The 21,147-nt window shown below is 46.7% G+C and overlaps 1 protein-coding gene across 1 annotated transcript in view; it reads right to left on the bottom strand.

The window, feature by feature from the left end:
* BIN3 (bridging integrator 3) overlaps positions 1 to 21,147 on the bottom strand; it is a 42,171-nt gene that overhangs the window by 11,798 nt on the left and 9,226 nt on the right. Inside the window, exons 2-4 of the mRNA XM_012662994.1 lie at positions 8,196 to 8,244; positions 2,426 to 2,466; positions 1,956 to 2,017 (exon numbers count right to left, since the gene is read on the bottom strand). Of these exons, the coding sequence (XP_012518448.1) occupies positions 1,956 to 2,017; positions 2,426 to 2,466; positions 8,196 to 8,244 (152 nt within the window). The remainder of the gene's footprint in view (positions 1 to 1,955; positions 2,018 to 2,425; positions 2,467 to 8,195; positions 8,245 to 21,147) is intronic.

Below are 21,147 nucleotides of genomic sequence, written 5' to 3' on the forward strand. Positions count from 1 at the left end.
ACTGTGAAAGTAATACGATTTTCTGAAAAAAAGAATCTTTTTTTTTTTTTTTTTTTTGAGACAGAGTCTCACTTGTTGCCCGGGCTAAAGTGCCGTGGCATCATCCTAGCTCACAGCAACCTCAAACTCCTGGGCTCAAGCGATCCTCCTGCCTCAGCCTCCTGAGTAGTTGGGACTACAGGCATGCACCACCATGCCTGGCTAATTTTTTTCTATATATTTTTAGTTGTCTAATTTCTTTCTATTTTTAGTAGAGACGGGGGTCTCATTCTTGCTCAGGCTGGTCTCGAACTTGTGACCTCGAGCGATCCTCCTGCCTCGGCCTCCCAGAGTGCTAGGATTACAGGCGTGAGCCACCGCGCCCAGCCAAAAAGAATCTTTTTTAGAACAGCTGGGGATTTTAGATCTTGTCCAGGGAGCTCGGGAGATTCCAAGATCAGAGCTGTCTGGACCAGTGGTTCTCAAAGTGGGTCCCGCTCACTCGGGTGCACCTGCGAACTCACTAGAGACACATTCTTAGGCCTTGCCCAGCCTGAAGCATCAGAGCTGGGCTGAGGCCTGAGGCGTCCCGTGTAGCAAGCCCGCCTGCGACTCGGACGCCCCCACCGCGTGAGAGTCTAGTGTGGTTGTCAGGCTCCGGCCTCGCAACCAGCCAGGACACGGCTCTTGCAGACGAGCTTTCTCTGCCCACATCCGCTTCTGGCAGCGGCCTGTAATCCCAGCCCCCAGGGTCACCCACTTAACCCCGGTTTCTCTGCTGGCAAACTAAGCTTTCCACAGCCACACACACCCGGTCACAGACCCCTGATGCTCTACTCGGTTCCAAAGCGACTGGCTCCGAACACAACACACCTTCGCTTCGTCTATGCTCTGACAGCGCAGGCTGGAGAAGCGGGCAGGGACTAAAAGGTCACAGCAGCTCCTGACCAGGCAGACAGTAGGGAACGAGAAAGAAAAACGCAGCCCAAGTAACTCAGACCTGAAATAACTACAAAGCAAACAATAACAAACTCCCTAATCCGGCCTTTGGCTTGTGCCACACATAGTTTGGAGAGGCCAGGGGCCAGGAGCGAGGGGCAGTCATGTTCAGACCAGCCCACATCCTCGGGGTTAGCACTGGCATGACGATCGACGCCACGAAGGGGCCAGCAGTCCCCACACAGGCAGGCAGCTCCCACCCATGCCGCAGCGGGGGCCACTGCTCCCAGGGGAGGACCATTTTCCTCTCCATATCAGCCCATGTAGGAAGGTGTGTGTTTATATTTAAGTCAAGGCCTTGTGCAAGGAAGATCAGGAGCGGTTCTCCATCACTCCCAGCTGCTGGCTCCCTGGGACACGGCTGGTGTCCCTCACTCCAGGGCTGCCTTGGTCTCTGGGCTCCTGGGCCCAGCTCCCTCTCGTTTCACACGAGAACTCTTCAGCCAAGACACCTCCCCAAGGCCACTGGCTGCGTCCTGGCAGCTGCCAGCTCCGACCTACCAAGGGCTCTTCAGTGCCCTTCGTAAGAACAGAATGACCTGCCCTATTTCTGGTCCTGCACTTTAACCCAACCTCTTGCTTAAACACATCAGCTTTAGCTCCCGTCACCACTGGAAAACCAGTCCCACCAGGCCAGGCGCTCATTTCTGCAGGGAATGTGCTGCTTTTGCTCTCTGGACAGCCTGAGCTGGTGGCCCAGATCTGAGGAAGTGGAGGCATCTGCGACTAGAAGCTCCTGCTGGCGGTGGCACTGTCTGCCCCGGAACCCTGGCACCCACCGCCAGAGTGGGGCAGTGGGGCTTCATGGGAAGGGGATCTGCTCAGTGAGGAGTGACCTCAGGTCACTTCTCAGGGACACTGGTTGGGTGTCCTCTGAGCGGTGACTGCAGAGTTAGCCCTGAGAGGGGCTGAGGGAGGAGGGTGCCCACCTCTGCCCCCGCCTGCCCGAGCCAGTCACGAGGCGCAGCGCCACCTACCCAGGTCGGCGTCGGTGCTCTTCTTCATGTCTTTCTGCAGCCTCCGGGTCTGCTCTTCCAGCCTGCAAGGCAGGGACGGGCCTGGGCAAGGGCCTCGCTGGCTGCTTCGGGGCCCTTCCTCCCCCTCCCCCTGAAGTAGGCCTGAGTGGCTGCTCCGGGATGCCTGCCGGGGAGGAGCAGGGGCCCTGCTCCACGGGGACTTTCCCGCTGACTGAAGTGCCACTGCACACTCTGCACAAGGCCGCACACCCAAAGGCTACAAGTTAACGACTCTCACCCGGCCACCTGCTGGGGAGAGCGGCTGGCAGCCTGGTGAAGCTGCTGCCCTCAGCCCCCAGGGCGCCAACGGGCGACAGTGCAGCCCATGAAGGGCGGTGAGCAGACGAGGCCTCGGGAGGGGAGACCCAGCACGAGGCTCCTGCCCGTCCCTCCCCGCCTCCCGCTTCCCTCTTCTGGGGTTTGACACTCACTGCTGGAGTTTTCCATACTCCCTCTCAAAGTCTCTCTCCACCTGCAAGAAAGAGATAACTCAATCACCGGAGCAGTGACAACACGGTGGAAAATGTCTCCCGGCCTCCTGACATTCTGTCCACACCCTCCCCCGGGTCTGCAGACACAACACCGCCCGGTTCACACAGCGCCAGCAGATCGTTAATGACAGTATCCCTGCAGTCCCAAATTAATTAGCTGTTTGATTCAGGGAGAAGGATTCCCCTCCCAGATGGGCCGGCCGGGCAGGCGGCAGAGGGCTGTGGCTCTCTCTGTTCTGCCACCACGGGAGCGAGGCCCTAAGTGGTGCGCTCTCCTCTCGCGCCGCCCCGCGGGCAGTCGAGGTGCTCCCAGTGTGACCAAATCCCACCCGGGGTTGGGGACAGGCAGCGGGCACATAGGAAGAGGGCAGGTCTGGAGTTTAGGGCTGTCTCTGCCACTCGCTGGCGCTGAGACCGGAGCAGGGTCGCTTCTCCTCTCGGCCTGGCTTTCCTCACAGGGCCCACCCGTCGGCCCACCTGTGGGCAGGAGAGATGGCGCGTACGTGCGCACGTGCCTTGTGAGCTGGGACGTACCGAACACAAACGCTGTCACTGCTCACTCAGGCGAGGCTGTCCACATTTGTGACTCGTGGTCAAACTCCCTGGCACCAGCAACACTGAACCTGAGCGGGCGTGAGCCCTGAGCCAGCGCTACCACTTGCAGCGGAAATGAGGAAAGTCCAGAACTTTCTCTAGTGCCCGAACTTCCCAATCTACAAACTGGGGTGTCAACAATGGCCTCTCACAGGGCTGGGATGTGGAGTAAATGACGTCCGAGAGGCTAACGGAGGAGACTACCATCCAGCAAAAGCTCATGTTACGAAGAATATTCCAGATTCACTCCCACTGAAGTACATATTCTTGATAAGTTTAAAGTGTTACCTACCCCAGGGGATTTGCAGTTTGCAGGAACCAAAGCCTTAGCTAGAGGAACGAAAAGGCTCCGGTGTGACTGCAGGGGAGACTTGCTTTGGTGCGAAGGAGCCCTGCCTGGGCCCTTCAGAGTCTGCACTGCAGCCTGGTCCTCTCCCCGGCGGGGCCATGGAGGACGAGCAGAGACAGTAAGATGTGGATTCTGATACTCGCTGTGGAGCCTTAAAAATAGCACCTAACATTTCAGAGCCTCACTTTCTTTCCTAGTTAAATGGGATAATTTCATTTAGTCGTGCCCCGTGGAAACTTCAAGTGGCTTACAAGGAAATGGGGATAACATCAACCTTGGTGGCTTGTTTGAGGATTAAAGGAGGAGTGCACACAGAGCACGCAGCAAGGTGCCTGGCCCACGGCTGCACCCACTAAATGTTCGATTCCTCATTCCTCTCCTGCTCACGGAGGTGCTGGGAGGACCAGAGTAGTATGGGCCTGCAGCTGGTCTGTAAACCCTTTCTTCCTTTTTTTTTTTTTTAATTGTAGAGATGGGGTCTTGCTATGTTGCCCAGGCTGGTCTCGAACTCCTAGCCTTAAGTGATCCTCCTGCCTCAGCCTCCCAAAGTGCCAGGATCATAGGTGTGAGCCACTATGCCTGGCCGGGGCTGTAACCCCGTTAGCAGAGAGGAGGGCAGCCCCAAGTACAGGACACTTTCCCCAAGTACAGGAAACCGTGATTTTGGCTGAGCATGGGGTGCCGTGCCTGGGTGCCACAATAGCACACTAACTCCCTCCACTGGACACACAGCTCCTCTTACCTCGTGGGACGTGACAGCTGAGCAGTGTCTTTACATATTGAAAGTATTTATTTCCAGAATGATGAAATTAGAACGAAGCATTTCTTGGCCAGAATCGAGCACTCCCAGAGGTGCAGAACACACAGTAGGTGCCCTCGGGGAGGGGAGAGCTGTAGCCTGTGGCTCCCCGTCCTGGCATCTAAAATACCCCACACGTGCTGAGGTGTGTGGGGTGTCAGGAACACCTGGGCTCCCTGGCTGGGGACTGCTGGGCTTGCACAGGGAGGGACTTCAGGTTTCCAACTCAGCTGCATCATTCTGGTTGATGAGAAACTCGAGGTCTCACGGCGGAAGCTGACAAGCATGTCGGTAGGAGCGCCATCCTTCTATTTTACATGCTGCTGCTTAAGGCCATGTGACAACCTAAGAGGAGTTTATGAACCTTTCACCTCTCCTGTTTCCAGCAGCCAGCGTGGCTTCTATAGCCCACTGGCCAGAGATCTCTCTCCTCCTAGGGAAAGATGCAAGGGGAACATGGCCAGAATTCCGGCCCCAGATGATGGCTCAGGGACTAAAGGGACACACTGGAGTCTCATTCTGAGGTATACGCATTCTGAGGAAAAGAGCCAAACGGAAAAGATCTGAATATCTCTGAGTGCTTGATGCCTTTGCCAGAAAGACAGCTGGAGCCCAGTCAGCAAGGCAAGTTCAACACACGTGCACGGACCGCCAGGGACCAGGACAGGCCGGGCCAGGCCGGCGAGGTCAGCGCAGGGAGAACCAAGCGCTAGATGACCACCCTTGGCCGCGCTCTGCGTTCATTCTCCGAGGCTGAGTGATTCACTGCTCTATCTGCAGCGCCTGGGTCAGGCCCTGGCCCAGAGCAGGAACTCAGTATTTGTTAAATGAATGAACAGGCTGAGTCCCCCAACAAACTTACACTCACGGTGAAGGGAAGGGCCGGGGCTCTGATCCCAGGACTGGGGTGTGACTGATCAGAGCCTAGACATTCAGCATTCTGGGAAGCCCCTCCTTCAGGGCTGCTCTGGGTGGAAAGCAGCTGTCCTTGCCTTTGCCCCAACACGATTAAGGACGATTGATGAGGCCCAGGGCCCTGTCACTTGGCACGTGGAAATCCTTCCCGAGTGGAGAGGCTGTGTGGCCAGACTCCTTTTGGCCCTGACTTCACAGAGCACCTACCCAGCTAGGAATGTGCTTTCCATGTGCACAAGACCCAGGGTGACCCTTGCTTCAGAGGGGCATGGTGAGCAAAGTTTCAAAGAGCTCTTCCATCCTGCCAGGTTACACAGGGAGGTGCAGCTGCTTCTCTCCGCACACAGATGCTCCCCCACTTTATGGGACCTGGGGAGCGAGAGGGGGCTAGGCAGAGGTTAGGATCGGGAGGGGAGAGCTTTTGTTGTTCCGGCTCGGTTCCGATGGTCAGCCCCTGCAGAGAACACGCCATGCCAGCCAAAGCCTCCGCAATGATGGAATTTGTGTACCTGGGCACAGGGGAACAGTGAGGGCACAGACACAATGCTTTCTTTGTGTCTGGCTGTGGGTGCCTTGAGCCAAAAACCTCCTGAAACTCCCTGAAGATAACATGAGCATTTCTTCCCATGACAGGGGCGCCACGACTTCCAATAACCCGGGAGCCACATCTGCTCCCCTCCCCGAAAGTGCCTGGGCAAGAACAACAGCGTGCGTCATCGCCGTTCAGGGGCAGCTGCCAGAGATGCTGAGACGACTGCACAGCCCAGCCCTGTTCTGGGGGCCGGGAGGGAGCGGCAGGGTGGAGAGTGAGAGCGAAGAGGCAGGGTCTCGCTACATTTGCTTCAGTGCCTCTTGGGAGTGGGGGTCTGCGCCAAGGGAGCAAGCCACTCTACTCTGAGCTTTGATTCCTTGCGAGAGACCCAAGCCCCAGCCTGGAATGTCACTGCGCCAGGGGACCGAGCTGCTTGGGATGGTTTATAAAGAGAGTCAAATCAACTAGCTTCCTGTAAGGTACTTAGCATTTACTGAGGGGTTACGTGCCAGACACCGTGTTGAGTGCCAGACTTATCTGCAACGCAGGCACCATCATCATCTTCATTTTACAAATGAGAAAACTAAGTCTCCGAGAAGCGGATGAGCTTGCCCCAGGTCACAGACAGCTTGTGGCAGGCTGGGGATGGGAACCCAGGCTGCCAGCCTCCCAGCCCTGGCTTCTTAACTGCTACCCGACAGCTAGTCTGTCTGGGGGAGCTGACACCATAAATCAGAGGGCCACGATTCCCTCTCAAATGAGACAGAGGCACGGAAGGGAAGAGGGAGGCCACACTGCATCTGTCCTTCCCTTTGCAGTCCTTGCCACTCCTCACATTAAAGGACTCAGAGATCTTTCTGTCAACAAACTGGCAAAGAAGCTAGAAAGTGCATTCTAGCCTATACTCTTCCAAGGAGAACAAAGGCCATTTCTACAAGGGTTGGGGTGTTGGGAGGGTTTTTTACTTGTTTGCTTGGTTTTTTTTTGCAGTGAGTGTTGGGAATAAAAGACCCTTCTCAAAACCATTTCCCTTGCAGATCTGCCATGGATTAAACTCTGGAGACCCAGAGCCACACCTTCCCACTTCCTGTAGCTGGCCAGACTCAACACTCGCACGCCCAGATTCTTTGGGCTTCAGCTGAGAGCCTCCACAGATGGTCGGCCGCTGCATGGGAGGTAAACGCCGAGTCTGAAGCGACTGCCTTTGCAGGAAGCAGGGGGGCTCTTTTAACTCGGGCCCATTTCCTTTCAAGTGACCTAACTTTGGAGTTCCCAACGATGGAGACGTTGGTCAGGTGTGCGCTGAACTTTCTGTCAAACCGAACCAATATCTTTCCTGCAGTTCTGAGAGCTGAGCCAAGCAGGGGAAGAAGTTAGTAAGACAAGGAGAACTGTCAGGGGCTGGTAGGACAGAGATAATGGCCTCTACTGCATGGACTTTCTGGAGTTGCCACATGAGAGGCTCTATAGTCGTGGTCCCCCATCTTAAAACCAAGAGACTCACTCAGCTTTGTGGGCGAGGAGGCTGAAGAGGCCGTTCTGTCCTAGACCCCCCAAATCCCGGGAGGTTGTCACAGCCTGAGGCAGCACAAAGCAATGGAAGGAGTATTGACCAAAGGATCAAACCTGAGTTTTTTTTTTTTTTTTTTTTTGGAGACAGAGTCTTGCTCTGTCGCCCTGGCTAGACTGCAGTGGCATCATCATAGTTCACTACAGCTTCAAACTCCTGGCCTCAAGCAATCCTGCCTCAGCCTCCCAGAGTGCTAGGATTACAGGCGTGAGCCACCACGCCCGGCCTCAAACCTGAGTTCTCATTCCAGCTCTGCCAGTACGGGGCTTTTAGAACCACAGAGAGTCACTGCAACTTTTTTCATGGAGCTTGTTGTCCTCAGCAGGAAAAATCAGGAGGGTGGACCAGATGACCTCTAACTTTCTAAGAATCTATGATTCTCTTCCTCTCCCATCCTGGAGATAAAATAGGGATAAAAACCGAGGGCTTAAAAGGGGGGTGGCAGGATTCAGTCATCCTCTCCTGCCGAGGGACTCTGGATCACTGCCAAGAATGCATCTGGAGCGGAGAGAAGTGGACCCAGGCCACCTGGAAAAACTTCCTGGTCTTTTCTGCAGTCGAGGTGCCAGAAGCAAAGGCCTGGGCTGTGTCTTTGGTGGGGCTCTCTGTTTCAGGGGCCCTCTTAGGAAAGGTGTTGACCTCCAGGCCAGCTCCTAGAGGTGGACCTGCTCAGAAGCAGTGCCTTCCTCCCACCTCTGCAACCCACCTCTTCCACCTGCCCAGAGACGGGGAAGGGACCAGGCTGACCTTAGGGAGAAAATGTTCCTCGGAGAGGAGGCCCCTCCAAACCCCATTCTACACGAGGATATAGATCTCCACAAGTGGGAAGAAGGCCCAGGTTGCGTTGCTGTCTTCCCAGCCCCAAGATGTGTTGAGTCCAAGCTCTGGTGCTGTGCAAAGGCCACGTGACATAGAGCTGAATCTCAGAGCAAAACAATTGGGGGTACTCACTGTTTTGGGAACAATCTGTTTCTTGGGCTGTGTAATCTTAAAAGGAATCCTATAAGAGAAGGAGACAAAGAAGGATATTGTGAGAAATGGGGAGGGATGTGGCTGAAAGAGTCGACACGGTATAGGCCACTTTTCCTCCAGGAGGGGGAGGAAGAGCAGCAGTGGCTCGCTGCTTGAACTTGGACCCCCTGTCCTGGCGGGTGTAGGAACATCAGCACCCTGGCTTGGTTCTAGGAGAGAGAACCTCCCATCAACAGCGTCACACACAGGTTCTTGGGCACCACCTTCTGTCCCCGAGCACCTCTCCTACTAACAGCCTGTCCTTTAAATACACCGAAGAGGCACGGGCAGGAAAGGGGAGACACCCTGCAAATCACAATCATTATAAACCCGTGTCTTGAGGGGCTGCAAAGTCACAAATTACAGACTCACGGTAATAGCTATCATCTTTGAAAACATGCCTTTATAAAAACACCACAAAAATCACTTATGGTCTATATTAGGAGTTTCATTACTTCCCTGTAGAGGGACAAACTGCATCTGCAGAGCTTCTTGGGAGGATGGAGGCTGGGGAGAGATGACAAATTATAGGGACATTAATGACTGGCCAGGCTGGGCCATTTCCCTAGGAAAACTGACAAAATCTAAATGCGGCTAACTTGCAGAAGAATCTGAAATCCAGCCTAAGTCTGCCTTGAACTTGCTCTGAAGCCCGCACCTCAGACTCCCCACTTGGAAATGGAAGATGGGTTGGCACAACAGAAGGGAAACCACGGAGCAGGCTGCCCTCTGGCAGGTGACGACCGCACTAGGACTTCCCTTCCTACTCTGCAAAGTGAGTGCATTAAACTAGGTAATTCAGAAGCTTCCTCAAGGCATTGAATATTCTCCGATTCTCAAAGGGCAGGCTCCCCGCGCGCAGGCAGGACAGTGAAGCAGCCCTGGGATCGGCTGGGGAAGAGGGCGCTCACTCAGCCGCTCCCACCTCTCTCCTGGCCTTTCGGCTAAGCCTGCAGGAGCTCTGCAATTCAAACCTCCCGCTTCCATGCTGCACCCGATCCACTTCCCTCCACGATCCACTTCCCTCCACGCCCGCTTCTCCCTGAACCTGCTTTCATTTGGCCCAAGCTGACCAATACTGTTGCTAAAGCCAACGGTACAATTAACCACCGATAATGACCCCAGACAGCGATCCGGTTGAGGGGATGGGCCAGCCTGAGTCACAGTGGTTTAAATTTAATTTCTGGAGGACATCCTGTTTATTGTTAACGCAGTCCCATAATTTGGGAGTGTTAACCCTTTGGGATCTGGCCGATTCACGTGGCTTCTACAAACAAATCATCCCTGGCTCTATGATTGCCAGAGGGGAACGAGGGACGGTATGGAACTGAAAAGGAAAAAGTGAAATTGCCGTTTCACTTTCTCAGACCTAAAGAGGAAAGGTTCAAGGGGAAATGAGTCCTCTCCCCAAGCCTCGGGTTACTCTGCCCACAATCAGGGATTGGAGCGGACACATAAAATGGTTTTGGACAGTGAACAATTGTCCTCGAGGACCGTTCTGGAGACAGTGCAAATGAGGTCCTGGTGGCATTGCAAAAACACTGCTCGTGCTCCGTGGGAAGATGCTGCAGTGGAAAAAGCTCTAGACCAGATCTCAGAAACCTGGTCCCTGCCTCTGACTAGTTTTGTGATTTAAACAAATCACAATCTCTGGAGCCCAGTTTCTTAAACTGTGAAACAAAAGAGTTGGACTACACGGTCCCTTCTGCTCATCTAAAACGGGAATTCTAAACTGATCTCCATTCCAAGAATATGGGGAGTAGGATGAGAATTCTACGTGGTCTTCAAAACGCTTCTTGGAGTCTAGTACCGCAGACTCGGGACCGAGAGATTAGGAACTTACATTCCATTATTTGTGGAGCCACAGCCTCTCTCTAAATCTTAATTTAGAATCTCGGTATTTTTAGAACTGTTAAGTTACCATAGAAATTTTTTTTCCAGTTCAACCCTCTCATTTTGCAGATGAGGAAGCAGCTCTGGGGAGATTCAGTGACTCGCCCAGGGTCGTTCTGCTGGTTCGCAAGAGGACCAGGAATAAACAGCACTCCTGGCTGCTGGCCCGGTTTCCTCTCTGCTACTCACAGCTCGACCCTCTGCTCACGTGAGTCTGTTACATGTATTTGATCGAAATACCTAGTTTTACAGTACTATAGAGTTAGAAGTGACCCGTCATTCTTTAAAGGATTGGAAATTAAACAGGACGGCGCTTATGCTGAACCGGGTGCTCTGGCACAAATGAGAGGTTACATTACTGTGTAGACCGAACCGGGTCTCTCTTTGTATTTCCATCGCAGCTCCTGATGATCACACATAGCTTTATCATACTGTTGACTTTTCAACTCACCTGCTCAAAAGCCCTGTCTCTTCCTGCTAGAAGAACACCTTTTTTTCAAGTTAGATCTATAGAAAGCTTTTTAAAGTTAGATTTATAGAAAAATTGTGAAGGAAGTATATAATTCCCACATCCCCCACACTCAGTTTCTCCTTCTGGTATTAGCATGGTACATTTGTCACAATTAACCAGTATTGATCTATTCAAGACAATATTCAGATTTCCTTAGATTTCCCTAGTGTCCTTCTTTCAGCTCCAAGATCCCACCCTGGTTACATTACATTTAGCTACTGTGTTCCCTTAGGCTCTTCTGGGCTGTGATAGTTAAAGTCTCCTTGTTTTTGGTGACCTTGACAGTTTTAAGGAGTGCTAGGTAGGCATTTTGTAGAATGCCCCCCAACTGGGATTTGCCTGATGTTTTTCTCCTGTCTAGACGGGAGTTATGGGTTTTGGGGAGGAAGATGACAAGAGCTGCAGAGCCATCGTCCTCCATGAAATTGACATGACTTATCCCTGTTGCCGGGGACCCTGATCACAGGCTGGAGCAGTCTGTCCCAGCTTCCTCCACTATAAAGTTGCTACCCATCCCCTCTTTTCATACTGTACTCTTTGGGAGAGAGCCAATATGCAGAGCCCTATTTATTAATTTATGTATTCAATCATTTACCAGCATGGATGCATAGATATTCACCTTACATTGTGGGTTATGAGCTAATACTGCTTGGTTTTGATGCTCGAACTGCTCTAGCTTTGGCCATTGGCAGCTCTTTCGGTTGGCTCCGATGTCCTTTTGACACATCCACATCAGTGTGTGTGCTGTCTAGCACTTCCTTACCTTCTGGCACTACAAGGTGCTCCAGGCTCAGCTTGTACATTTCCTGCCCCAGCCCTAGACTCCATGGAGGAATTTAGCATTCAATGAGCCTCTATGATATGGTCTCATCTCCTTTTAATCTTCTTTCCCATTCACCAAGTACAACTACCCTGATTCAGCCAAGTGGATGTTAATCCCCCAAATCTAGACTCCTTATAACTTCCTATCCCAAACTGGGATGTTTTTGAATGCGTGTCATCAGGACAACTCGGACTATCCGGGGCACCTGGGCCATACGGCACCCCCACCCATGGGGGATACCTTCTCTCCCCCCGGCCTAAGCAAAGCTATTCTCAAGTCTAAAACCTCGCTTACCTTCCTCTAAAACGCCTAAGACTTATTTGGCATTTAAAAATATTTTACAGTTAATTATAGTTTATCCCCTTAAAAAGTAAAATATGCTCATCAGAAAAAATAACTTTTTAAAAAGTTATAAAAGTAAAAACATGCTATCAAAAAAAACTTGAGAAATACAGAAAAGGAGAAAGAGAGGGAGGGAGGAAAAAAAGGGGGAAGCCCGCTCCCCTATCCAGGTCTCGTATCTAATAGATGACCAGGGTTTATGTTTTGGTGTTGTTAATTATAATTTTAAAATCTGCAGAAAGACAAATAACTGAAGCAAACATGCCAAATGTTAGTAGTGGTTAATTCTGGGTGGTGAGAATATGATTACTGTTTTCTTCTTTGCACTTTCCGTATTTTTCTCAAATAAACCAAAAAAACTCCTTTTTTTTTTCTTGACTACAAAAATAGCACCTGATCAATGTCAGAAACTTGGAAGACATGGAAAAACAGAGGACAAAACATAAACACACAAAAAATATCCCAAAGGAAAAAATAAACAATAGCCTGAATCACAGTGTGTACATGTGTTATCTTAATATTTACGTGACTTTTAAAAGTAAAGGAAATACATATCATGAATTTATTATTTATTCATTTATTAGAGATAAGGTCTTGCTCTGTCACACAGGCTGAGGTGCAGTGGCATGATCATAGCTCACTGTAACCTCCAACTCCTGGGCTCAAGCAATTCTCCTGCCTCAGCCTCCCGAGTAGCTGGGACTACAGGCATGTACCACTATGATGGGCTGATTTTTTTATTGTTAATTTTTTGTAGAGATGGGGTCTATGTTGCCCAGGCTGGTCTCAAATTTTTGGCCTCAACCAATCCTCCTGCCTCAGACTCCCTAAGTGCTGGGATTATAGGCATGAACCACCACACCTGGCCTCATGAAAGTTTTTATATGCCAATCATCATTTCTTATCATTCTGATTTTTAAGCACTATAGAAATAAAACTAGTGGCACAGGTATAAAATGCAAATGTACCACTAGTTTTATTTCTGTAACCTATATCATTTACTGCTGGTCATTTCAACTGTTTCTCTTTGCTTCTGTTATAAACAAAAAGCCTAATAGCTAAATCTTTACCCACACCAAAGATTAATCACACAGGATCAAGTCTCACAATTGGAATTGCTGGGTCAAAGGATATACACACCTTCAAGGCTTTGATACATTTTGCCAAACTGCCCTAGAGACAGATTGAAATAGCTAACGTTCTTTGAAAGGTTGGAACAGTTTATGCTTTAGCACCCACCCTTTGGCTTGTATATCAGGATTCTTTTCCTGGCTTAGTGTTTGCCTTTCACTTTTATACATTTGTGTTGAACATACAGAAGCTTTTGATTAGTATGAGGTCAAATATACCAAATCCATCTTTTCTTTTGTGATTTCTTCTTTTGGTGTCACACTGAGAAAGACCTGCTCTCTCTATACCGACAACTTACAACTATTCACCTATATTTACTTTATTACTTTTATGACTTCCTTTTATTCATCTAAATTCTACTTTTATCAAAGTTATACATATGCATAGGTCAATAGGGCAACACGATTTATTAAGTAAAATATTAGTTCCTAGGCCTGCTCCATCTCATTTGCCAGAGACAACCACTTTCAACTCAGCTGTTTTTGGCATTTCCCTTTGCACGTCTAAAGAAAAATGTTTATATTGCTACCTATTGATTGTTAGGTTCTTAGGCACTAGATATTGACTTTTTACTTTGGAACATGAAGATGTAACTAATTGAACAAAACACTATCAGGTGCCCATCCCTTCTCCACGGATATACTTGCAACTCCCCTTCTTCTCAATATAGTTATACTATAACTTGGTTGGGTCAATATTAAGTAAACTTATGAGGATACTGTGATTTATTTTCCATCCTGTATCTGGTGGCCAGGAGGCTGTTCAGCCTGTCACAGCTTCAGAAGACTGCAGTTCCAGATGATGTCCTGAATCACCACCTCTTGAGAGTTCCCAAGCCAAACCCCCAGCTAAGCCACTTCCAAATTCCTGACCAACAGAAACTGTTTATTGTTGTTTCAAGCCATTAAGTTGTGGGGTATGCAGCAATACACAGTTAATAACACTGCATATTTTTTTACTTTCCCTAAGATTGATAATCGTCACTTTTCTTTCACTTAATTATCTACGTACTTATCCCTAATTCAACCTGTGGTCTTTATTCTCAATACATTCGTTCATATCAGGTATTCTCTCATTTGCATCTTCTTGAAGCACTCTGCACTGGCGCTGTTGGCCTGCTCCAATCTGGACTGGCTGCCCGCTACCCGGGGTGTGCTGCTGTCATCCTCGGTTCTCCCTTCACCATCCTCACTGGGATTCCTTTGACTTCTCTCCCTTGATTTCCTCCTGGTCCTCCTCTTTATTGGTTTACTCTTTATTTGGGTAGAAACAAAGCATGTGGGAGATCATTTTTGAGACTCTGCATATCCTAAAAACTTTTTATTCTACCCACAGGCTAGTTTGGCTGGGTACAGTATTATAGGTTGGACAAAATTTCTTTCAGAATTTCCGAGACATTGCTTCCCTGTCTTCTAACTTTCCAATACTGCTGTTGTGAAGTCTGAAGCCAGTGATTCCTATCCTTTGTATATGACCTATTTCTTGCTTTCTTTATGTAACCTTACAGGATCACGTCTGTCCTGGTGTTGTAAAACTTCACAATGATGTGCTTTGTGGGTTCATTTTTATCCTGGGTCAAAGGACCATTTCACCTTGGCAATTTATAATCTTTAGTCCTGGGTTTAAAAAAAAAAAAAAACTTCGTTGTTGTTGATTTTTTCTCCTCCATTTTCTGTTTCTTACTTCTGAAACTGGTATAATTTTGATGCTGACCCTCCTTGGCTGGTGTTCCAATTTCTCTTTTTTCATTTCTGCTATCAGGTTTTTAATTTCCAATAGCTCTTTTTAATTTTCATTATGTCTTTTTTAAAAAAACAAGTGTCCTGTTGTTATTTCACAGATGCCTTATCTGAGGATCTTAACGATAGCTTTAAAAAAAGTTTCTTCTTCCTTTATAGTCTCAGTTTCCCTCCAAGTTGCTCTTTTTGTTTGTTCAGTCTTTATTTTTCATGCTAATGCTTTCCTTGGATGAATGGTAATTCCTGGCTGCCTACTCACGTATATGACAGGGAGACAAAAAATGCTGACTATAAGCTCTGAGCACATGGATCACGTTTGTCTATTGTGTAGGGTGATTTGGCTAAACAGTTTTGTGGGGAACTCCCTGATGTCAGTATCCTTCTATCTTTTCTCCTAGGCAGGTAAAATTCCCTAGAGAGGATTCTTCCATTCTCCTGCTTTGGGCATAAAGGCTCAGCTCAGTGTTCTGGGAGCTCAGCGAGTGGAAGAGATCTAGTGCATGCGTGTGCATGTGTGTGCGTGCGCATGTGCACCTGTGTGTGTCAGGGGGATCGGGAAGTGGTGTGTTTTGGTACTCTGTTTGCATACATTCACTTCATCCTGATTTCACTATGGTGGTCCTACCCTCAACTGTGCCTGATGCCCTTTCAGAGGTAGGTCTGGGTTTTATGGGCCTGAAGCTTATACAACTGTGCATGCCCCTTTAAAGAAAAAGAATATAAAATTACAAATATAAAAATAGGCATGAAAGTGAATAGTGAGGCAGAGAAAAGAACATAACAAATGACAAGTTTCAAAAGCTGACAAATGACATAAACATCAGAAAATCAAGAATAACCTAATATTTTTATTAATCATCTGCCTAACACACCTTTTTTTTCCCTACATTTTTTGGCTGCATAGACTTTGATTGCCTCTTCATGTGACATGGAGTTGGTAGCATCATTTTCTCAGAATGAAAAGAAAGATAATTCTGTCTTTCCTCCAGTATCGTTGATTGAAATTTGTTTTCTACTGACAGTTTAGAAAAGCCTTTGTTTAGCTTATTGGTAATATATAAGTATAAATTTTATAAGACTTAGGAAAATCTCATGTTTCTTCCACAAATAAACTGTAAGGTTTCAGGGCACATTTCAAGATTTCTTGTACAGTGACTAATTTTAAATGCTCTTTGAATTAATGACAGCAACCAGTTTGTCATTAATGTCCTTGTAGGAGGGCATATCGCAAGTTCTGTTATTTTCATTATGTTACATTTTCATGTTAAACCTACCAGAAATCTCAGTGTTTTATCAATGTGTTTATATGATTTGCTCCTCCTCTTCATTAACTGGATTACCAAACAATCATTACTCCTATTTAAAACTGTTCTCATTCTCTCACTGGATCACTAGCTTTGGTACAATCTGAAAAGTTCCGTTATACCTTGCTTGATTTCACAATGATTTCTACCAACTTAACTGCTCACTTTTAACATTTGTGTGTTCCATTATTTATCTAATAGTCCCCTTAATTTTTAGCTAAATTTAAAGATGACCAAAAAGGTACCCTTCACATATTTCCAACTCAGGAGTCTATAATTTCTTGTTTTATAAACAAATTTCCAAAAATGTCTTCACAAATTTCAGTTAAAACAGTATACTCCCAACTCAACCCTCTAGTCCCATCCCCAGAAAGGGCTAGGCTCCCCCAAAGCTCCCTGATAAGAGGGGCAGTATGAAGAAGAAAAGAGTAGGAAGGGAAGACAGAGGTTTTCTTAACTAATTGCAGTATACTTTGTTTCCAGTTTACAAAAACATAGGCCCCTATCGTGGCTATAGCTCCTTCCAGGGCCTTGAACAAGGTCCATGCAAGTTGGGGGCTCCAAAGCTTAAGCTTCATTAGTTTCATGCAATAAATCCACCTTTGTGTCCCCTAGTATAGAACCCTTTGGAGGTGGAAATGGGTGGGGGACTCTTCATTCTTTCTGCTAGGGTAGGGCAGGGAAAGTCTCCCAGCGAAATGGAGTTGGGGAGATGCTGGGGCTCTAAACTTACTGATAAAGAGCTTTCAACCAATCCTGATCTCAGCCCCCAGCTTCACCCGACCTCTAGAGTTACATCTAGCAGTACTTTGTACCACCAACTTTGAGAATTCCGTGACATGAGGTGGGATGGCTTTTGGTTTTCCCAAATGCCAGTTTAGAATTTGGCTTTCTTGGAACTACTAAATCAGTTACCTCATATAACTGCACTCCAATTCCCAAATTTTGTTGTTGATGTCTCTTCTACTTTCCCTGAACTTGTGGATTTATGCCTTTAAAAAAAAATCATTTTATTGTGTTTTTTGTGGGATTTGTGAGCCAGACAGATGTATGTATTCAATCTGCCATCTTTACTCAGAATCTGGCTTGATTCGAAATAACAGCTTGATTGAGAGACAATTCACATACCGCAACATTCACCCTTTTAATGTACAATGTACTTTAAAAATGTACAAATTTGGGGTTTTTAGCATATTCCTAGAATTGAGCAAAAATCACTACTAATTTCAGATTTTCATCACACCAAAAAGTAACCACATACTATTAGCAAGTAACTCCTTTCCTTCCAGCCCCTGGCAACCATTACTCTACTTGTTTCTATGGATTTGCCTTTTCTGGACATTTCACACGAATGGAATTATATAACATATGGCCTTTTGTGTTGGCTTCTTTCATTTATCAAAATGTTTTCAAAGGTCATCCATGCTGTGGCATATAGCAGTACTTCATTTTTTTTTTAAGTCACTGAATACTATTCCAGTGTATGGATATGCCACATTTTGTCTATCCACTCATCAGTTTATGGACAATTTGGGTTGTTTCCCCTTTTTGGCTATTAATGAATGCTGCTATGAACATCTATATGTAAGATTTTGTGCAGACATGTTTTTGTTTCCCTTGGGTATACATCTAGGAGCAAAACTGCTAGGTCATGTGGTCACTCTACGTTTAACCTTCCAAGGATCTGCCAGACTGGACGGTTTTTCAAAGTGGCTGTGCCATTTTACATTCCCGCCAGCAGTGTATGAGGGTTCCAATTTGTCCACATCCTTGCCAATAGTTATCATCGTCCGTCTTTTTGATTTTAGTCATCTTAGGGGGTATGAGGTAGTATTTCATTGTGGCTTTGATTTACATCTAACGACTAACGACAGTGAGCATCTTTTCATGTTTACCGGCCATTTGTATGTCTTTGGAGAAACATCTACTCAAATCCTTTGCTCATTCTAAAACTGGGCTGTCATTTTTATTGTTGGGTTGTAAGAGCTCTTTGTACATTCTGGGTACAAGCCCCTAATCAGATAAATATTTTCTCTCATGCATGGTTGGTTTTTCACTTTCTTAATGGTGCCCTTTAAAGCTCAAAATGTTTACATTTTGATGAAGTCCAATTTGCCTAGTTTTCCCTTTGTTGCTCATGCTTTTGGTGTAATATCTAAGACTCCTTTGCCAAATCCAAGTTCATGAAGATTTACCCCTGTCTTTTCTTCAAAGAGTTTTATAGTTTTAGCTCTTACATTTAGGTCTTTCATCCATTTTGAGTTAATTTTTTTATATGGGGTGAAATGGGGGTCCAAAGTCATTTTTTTGCAAGTGGCTATCCAGTTGTCCCAGCACTATTTGTTGAAAAGACTATCATTTTTCCATTGAGTTGTTCTGGCATCCTTATTAAAAATCAATTGACCATATATGTAAGGATTTATTTCTGGACTCTCAATTCTATTCCATTAATCTACATGTCAATCTTTATGATAGTACCAAACTACCTTAATTACTACAGCTTTGCAGCAAGTTTTAAGATTGGGAAGTGTGAGTCCTCCAACTTTGTTATGATTATTTTGGCTATTCAGTGACCCTTGCATTTCCATATGAGTTTTAGTGGTTTATTTTTTATATTTAAATGTTTACTGCATTTAGAGTTTGAGTGTATGGCTAGCCAGTTGTTTTAACATGATTTTAAAAATACTGCATCTTTGAAAAATTATTTTGTCAGCGTTAAATACTTCTACCATTCCATATCATAGAGTGATCTCTCTTGCCAATAACATAAATCTAATAATTTAGGTCTACAAAAGATCTTAATTCTTAGTAAAGCAAATCCCTTCTCATTAAATTTTTTTCAGGTGATTTTTTGGTTATTTTCATTTTTTCTTATTATTCAAGATATATTATCCAAAATCATCTGCTGTGTGCCCTCCCCCTGCCAAGAAACCTCATAAGGATATTACTGGGAATGAATTATATTTATAGATTAAGTTTTTGAAGAACCTACATCTTTATAAGTACTAGGTTTGCTCATTCAGATCCATAATATATCTTTTCCTTCATTTAATTCTTATTATGTCCCTTGGTCTGAAGAGTTTTTTTCACTTAGGTCCTCTACATTTTATAAATGTTAAGATCCCAAAGTAACACTTACATGTGAAATTTTTAGCCCTACATGTGTCTTAGGTATGTGCATTCCATGGAATTTTTAGCCCTGTATGTATATGTACTAGGTGCATTCCATGGAATTTGATATTTTTGGTTATACTGTAAACGGGATTCTCTTTTTCATTGTATCTTCCTGGTATTAATACATTTTCCCCGAAACCAGCCACCACACCTACATATTTAACCTATATAGCCCAAGAAATTCAAGCAGAAAAAAAAAAGGAACTAATGAGGTTTTCTAGGTAGACAGTCTTATCTGAAAATGATAAAATTTCCCCTTTCTTTCCTAATATTTATACCTATTTCTTGTCTGGTGTTACTGTATTAGTTAGAAATCATAGGAAAAAAATGTTCTGACTTTGGTTAAGTATGCTTTGAGTCTGATCTTTCACTCTCAAACAAGAAGGGAGCTGCTGATTTCAGGAGCCAGGAAGCCTCCTAAGAGTAAGAAAATACCTTTCTGCTCCTCGTTTACTAAAAATTACAACAATTAGATTTTTGAATTCTACTAATGACTTTTCAGCAGGCATAGATGACCAGTGTGTTCTCCTATGGCCTATTGTTGTGATGAGCTGGGCAAATACATTTCCTAACACTGAGCTGTCCTTTCATTACTGAAGTAAACTCTGCTTGGTAAAGGGTACAGGTTAATGAACTTTGATGTGCGTGTGCCTTGCTTTCGGATTATGACACATAACACCTCAAGGGCAGTGACTGACTGTTATGCATCTTTGCAACGCCTGCAAGCAACGCACTAGGCACAGTGCTATTTTCAATTTTCATTGAATGAATATTCAGCAAATATTTATTAAGGCCACCTCTGTTCCAAGCACCATGCTACATTCTAGGGATATCAGGATGAATAAGACAGACTCATTCTATGATCTCATGGAGCTTATAGTCTAGTTTTACACACCTATTAATAGTAAGCACCGAATGAATGAGTAAAATAAATGCACTGCCCCAAGGGCCCTGTGAAATACTACACTCTAATTTAAGCTTCCTGAAGAAAGCTACTCTTAGATGAAGCTCTATGAAGAACAAAGAGAGGTAGTATCATTGTCTTTGGGCTTCCAAATCCTTATATGACCCAAACAGAACCTAAAAAGGGTATCACCAGCCAGCTGGGGTCCAGGGACAGTCCATCCAGCAGAGACCAAGAAAATGGAGAAGGCCTTTGGCCTCGGAAGTAAAGCCTGGTGACATTACCAGAGTTCGGGTGAGGGGGAAAGGAGAGGGTTCTCCTGGGTTTATTCCGAGGCTGCTAGATGGCAGATGTGATCCTGCTCTGCCAGAGAAATAGGCGGAAAGGGGGCAGGTGCCTTGATGAAGGATGCGATTGTCCCCGCCACTGAAACAGGGCATTCTTGCAGGAAGAGGTGGATGGTGGCTGGGAGGGGAAAGCACAGCACAACTGCACTCTGGCAGGCTCTCCGGCCTCTTCTTCCTTGGATCCTGGTTTCAGCCCCTGTTCTCGGCCCGTGGGCAGGCGGGACCTCCTCAGGAGAAATAGCTGCTTTAGGGAGCATGAGGCAAGAGTGTCAGCATCGCAGCCTGAGAGCAGCCCTGGGCCGGCAGTCCCCCAGGGCAGGAGGCCCACTGGGCTTCAGGACTGTCCTTCCTCCTCTTGCCCTTGGCCTCAGCCTCTCCCCTTGGCATCGGGGGATTGGCAGAGGTCCAGAGAGAAGACAGGGCCTGCTCCCCAGAGAAGCTCTATGTTCTGGAAGAAATCAAGAGGGCTCTGAGCTCTCTGCCTCTGGAGTAGGACTGCTAACTTGGTTCTGCTTGCCATTCCACAAACATGAGCAGCAGAGGGCAGGAGAAGGGATATTTTGGTCTCGGCAACAAACGGAGAAAACATTTCTCTCAACCCTCCCCTTCTCCAACCCTCAACATGCCCCACCTCGAAGAAGAAAAAAAGTTCTGTGTGTACGGAGGGAAAGGGGGGAAAAAGATTCTATTTTCTTTCACAATAAAGAAAAGTCAACAGGATGTT

This window comes from Propithecus coquereli, unplaced genomic scaffold (assembly GCF_000956105.1).
Source record: "Propithecus coquereli isolate 6110/MARCELLA unplaced genomic scaffold, Pcoq_1.0 Scaffold79, whole genome shotgun sequence".
Lineage (NCBI taxonomy): Eukaryota > Metazoa > Chordata > Mammalia > Primates > Indriidae > Propithecus > Propithecus coquereli.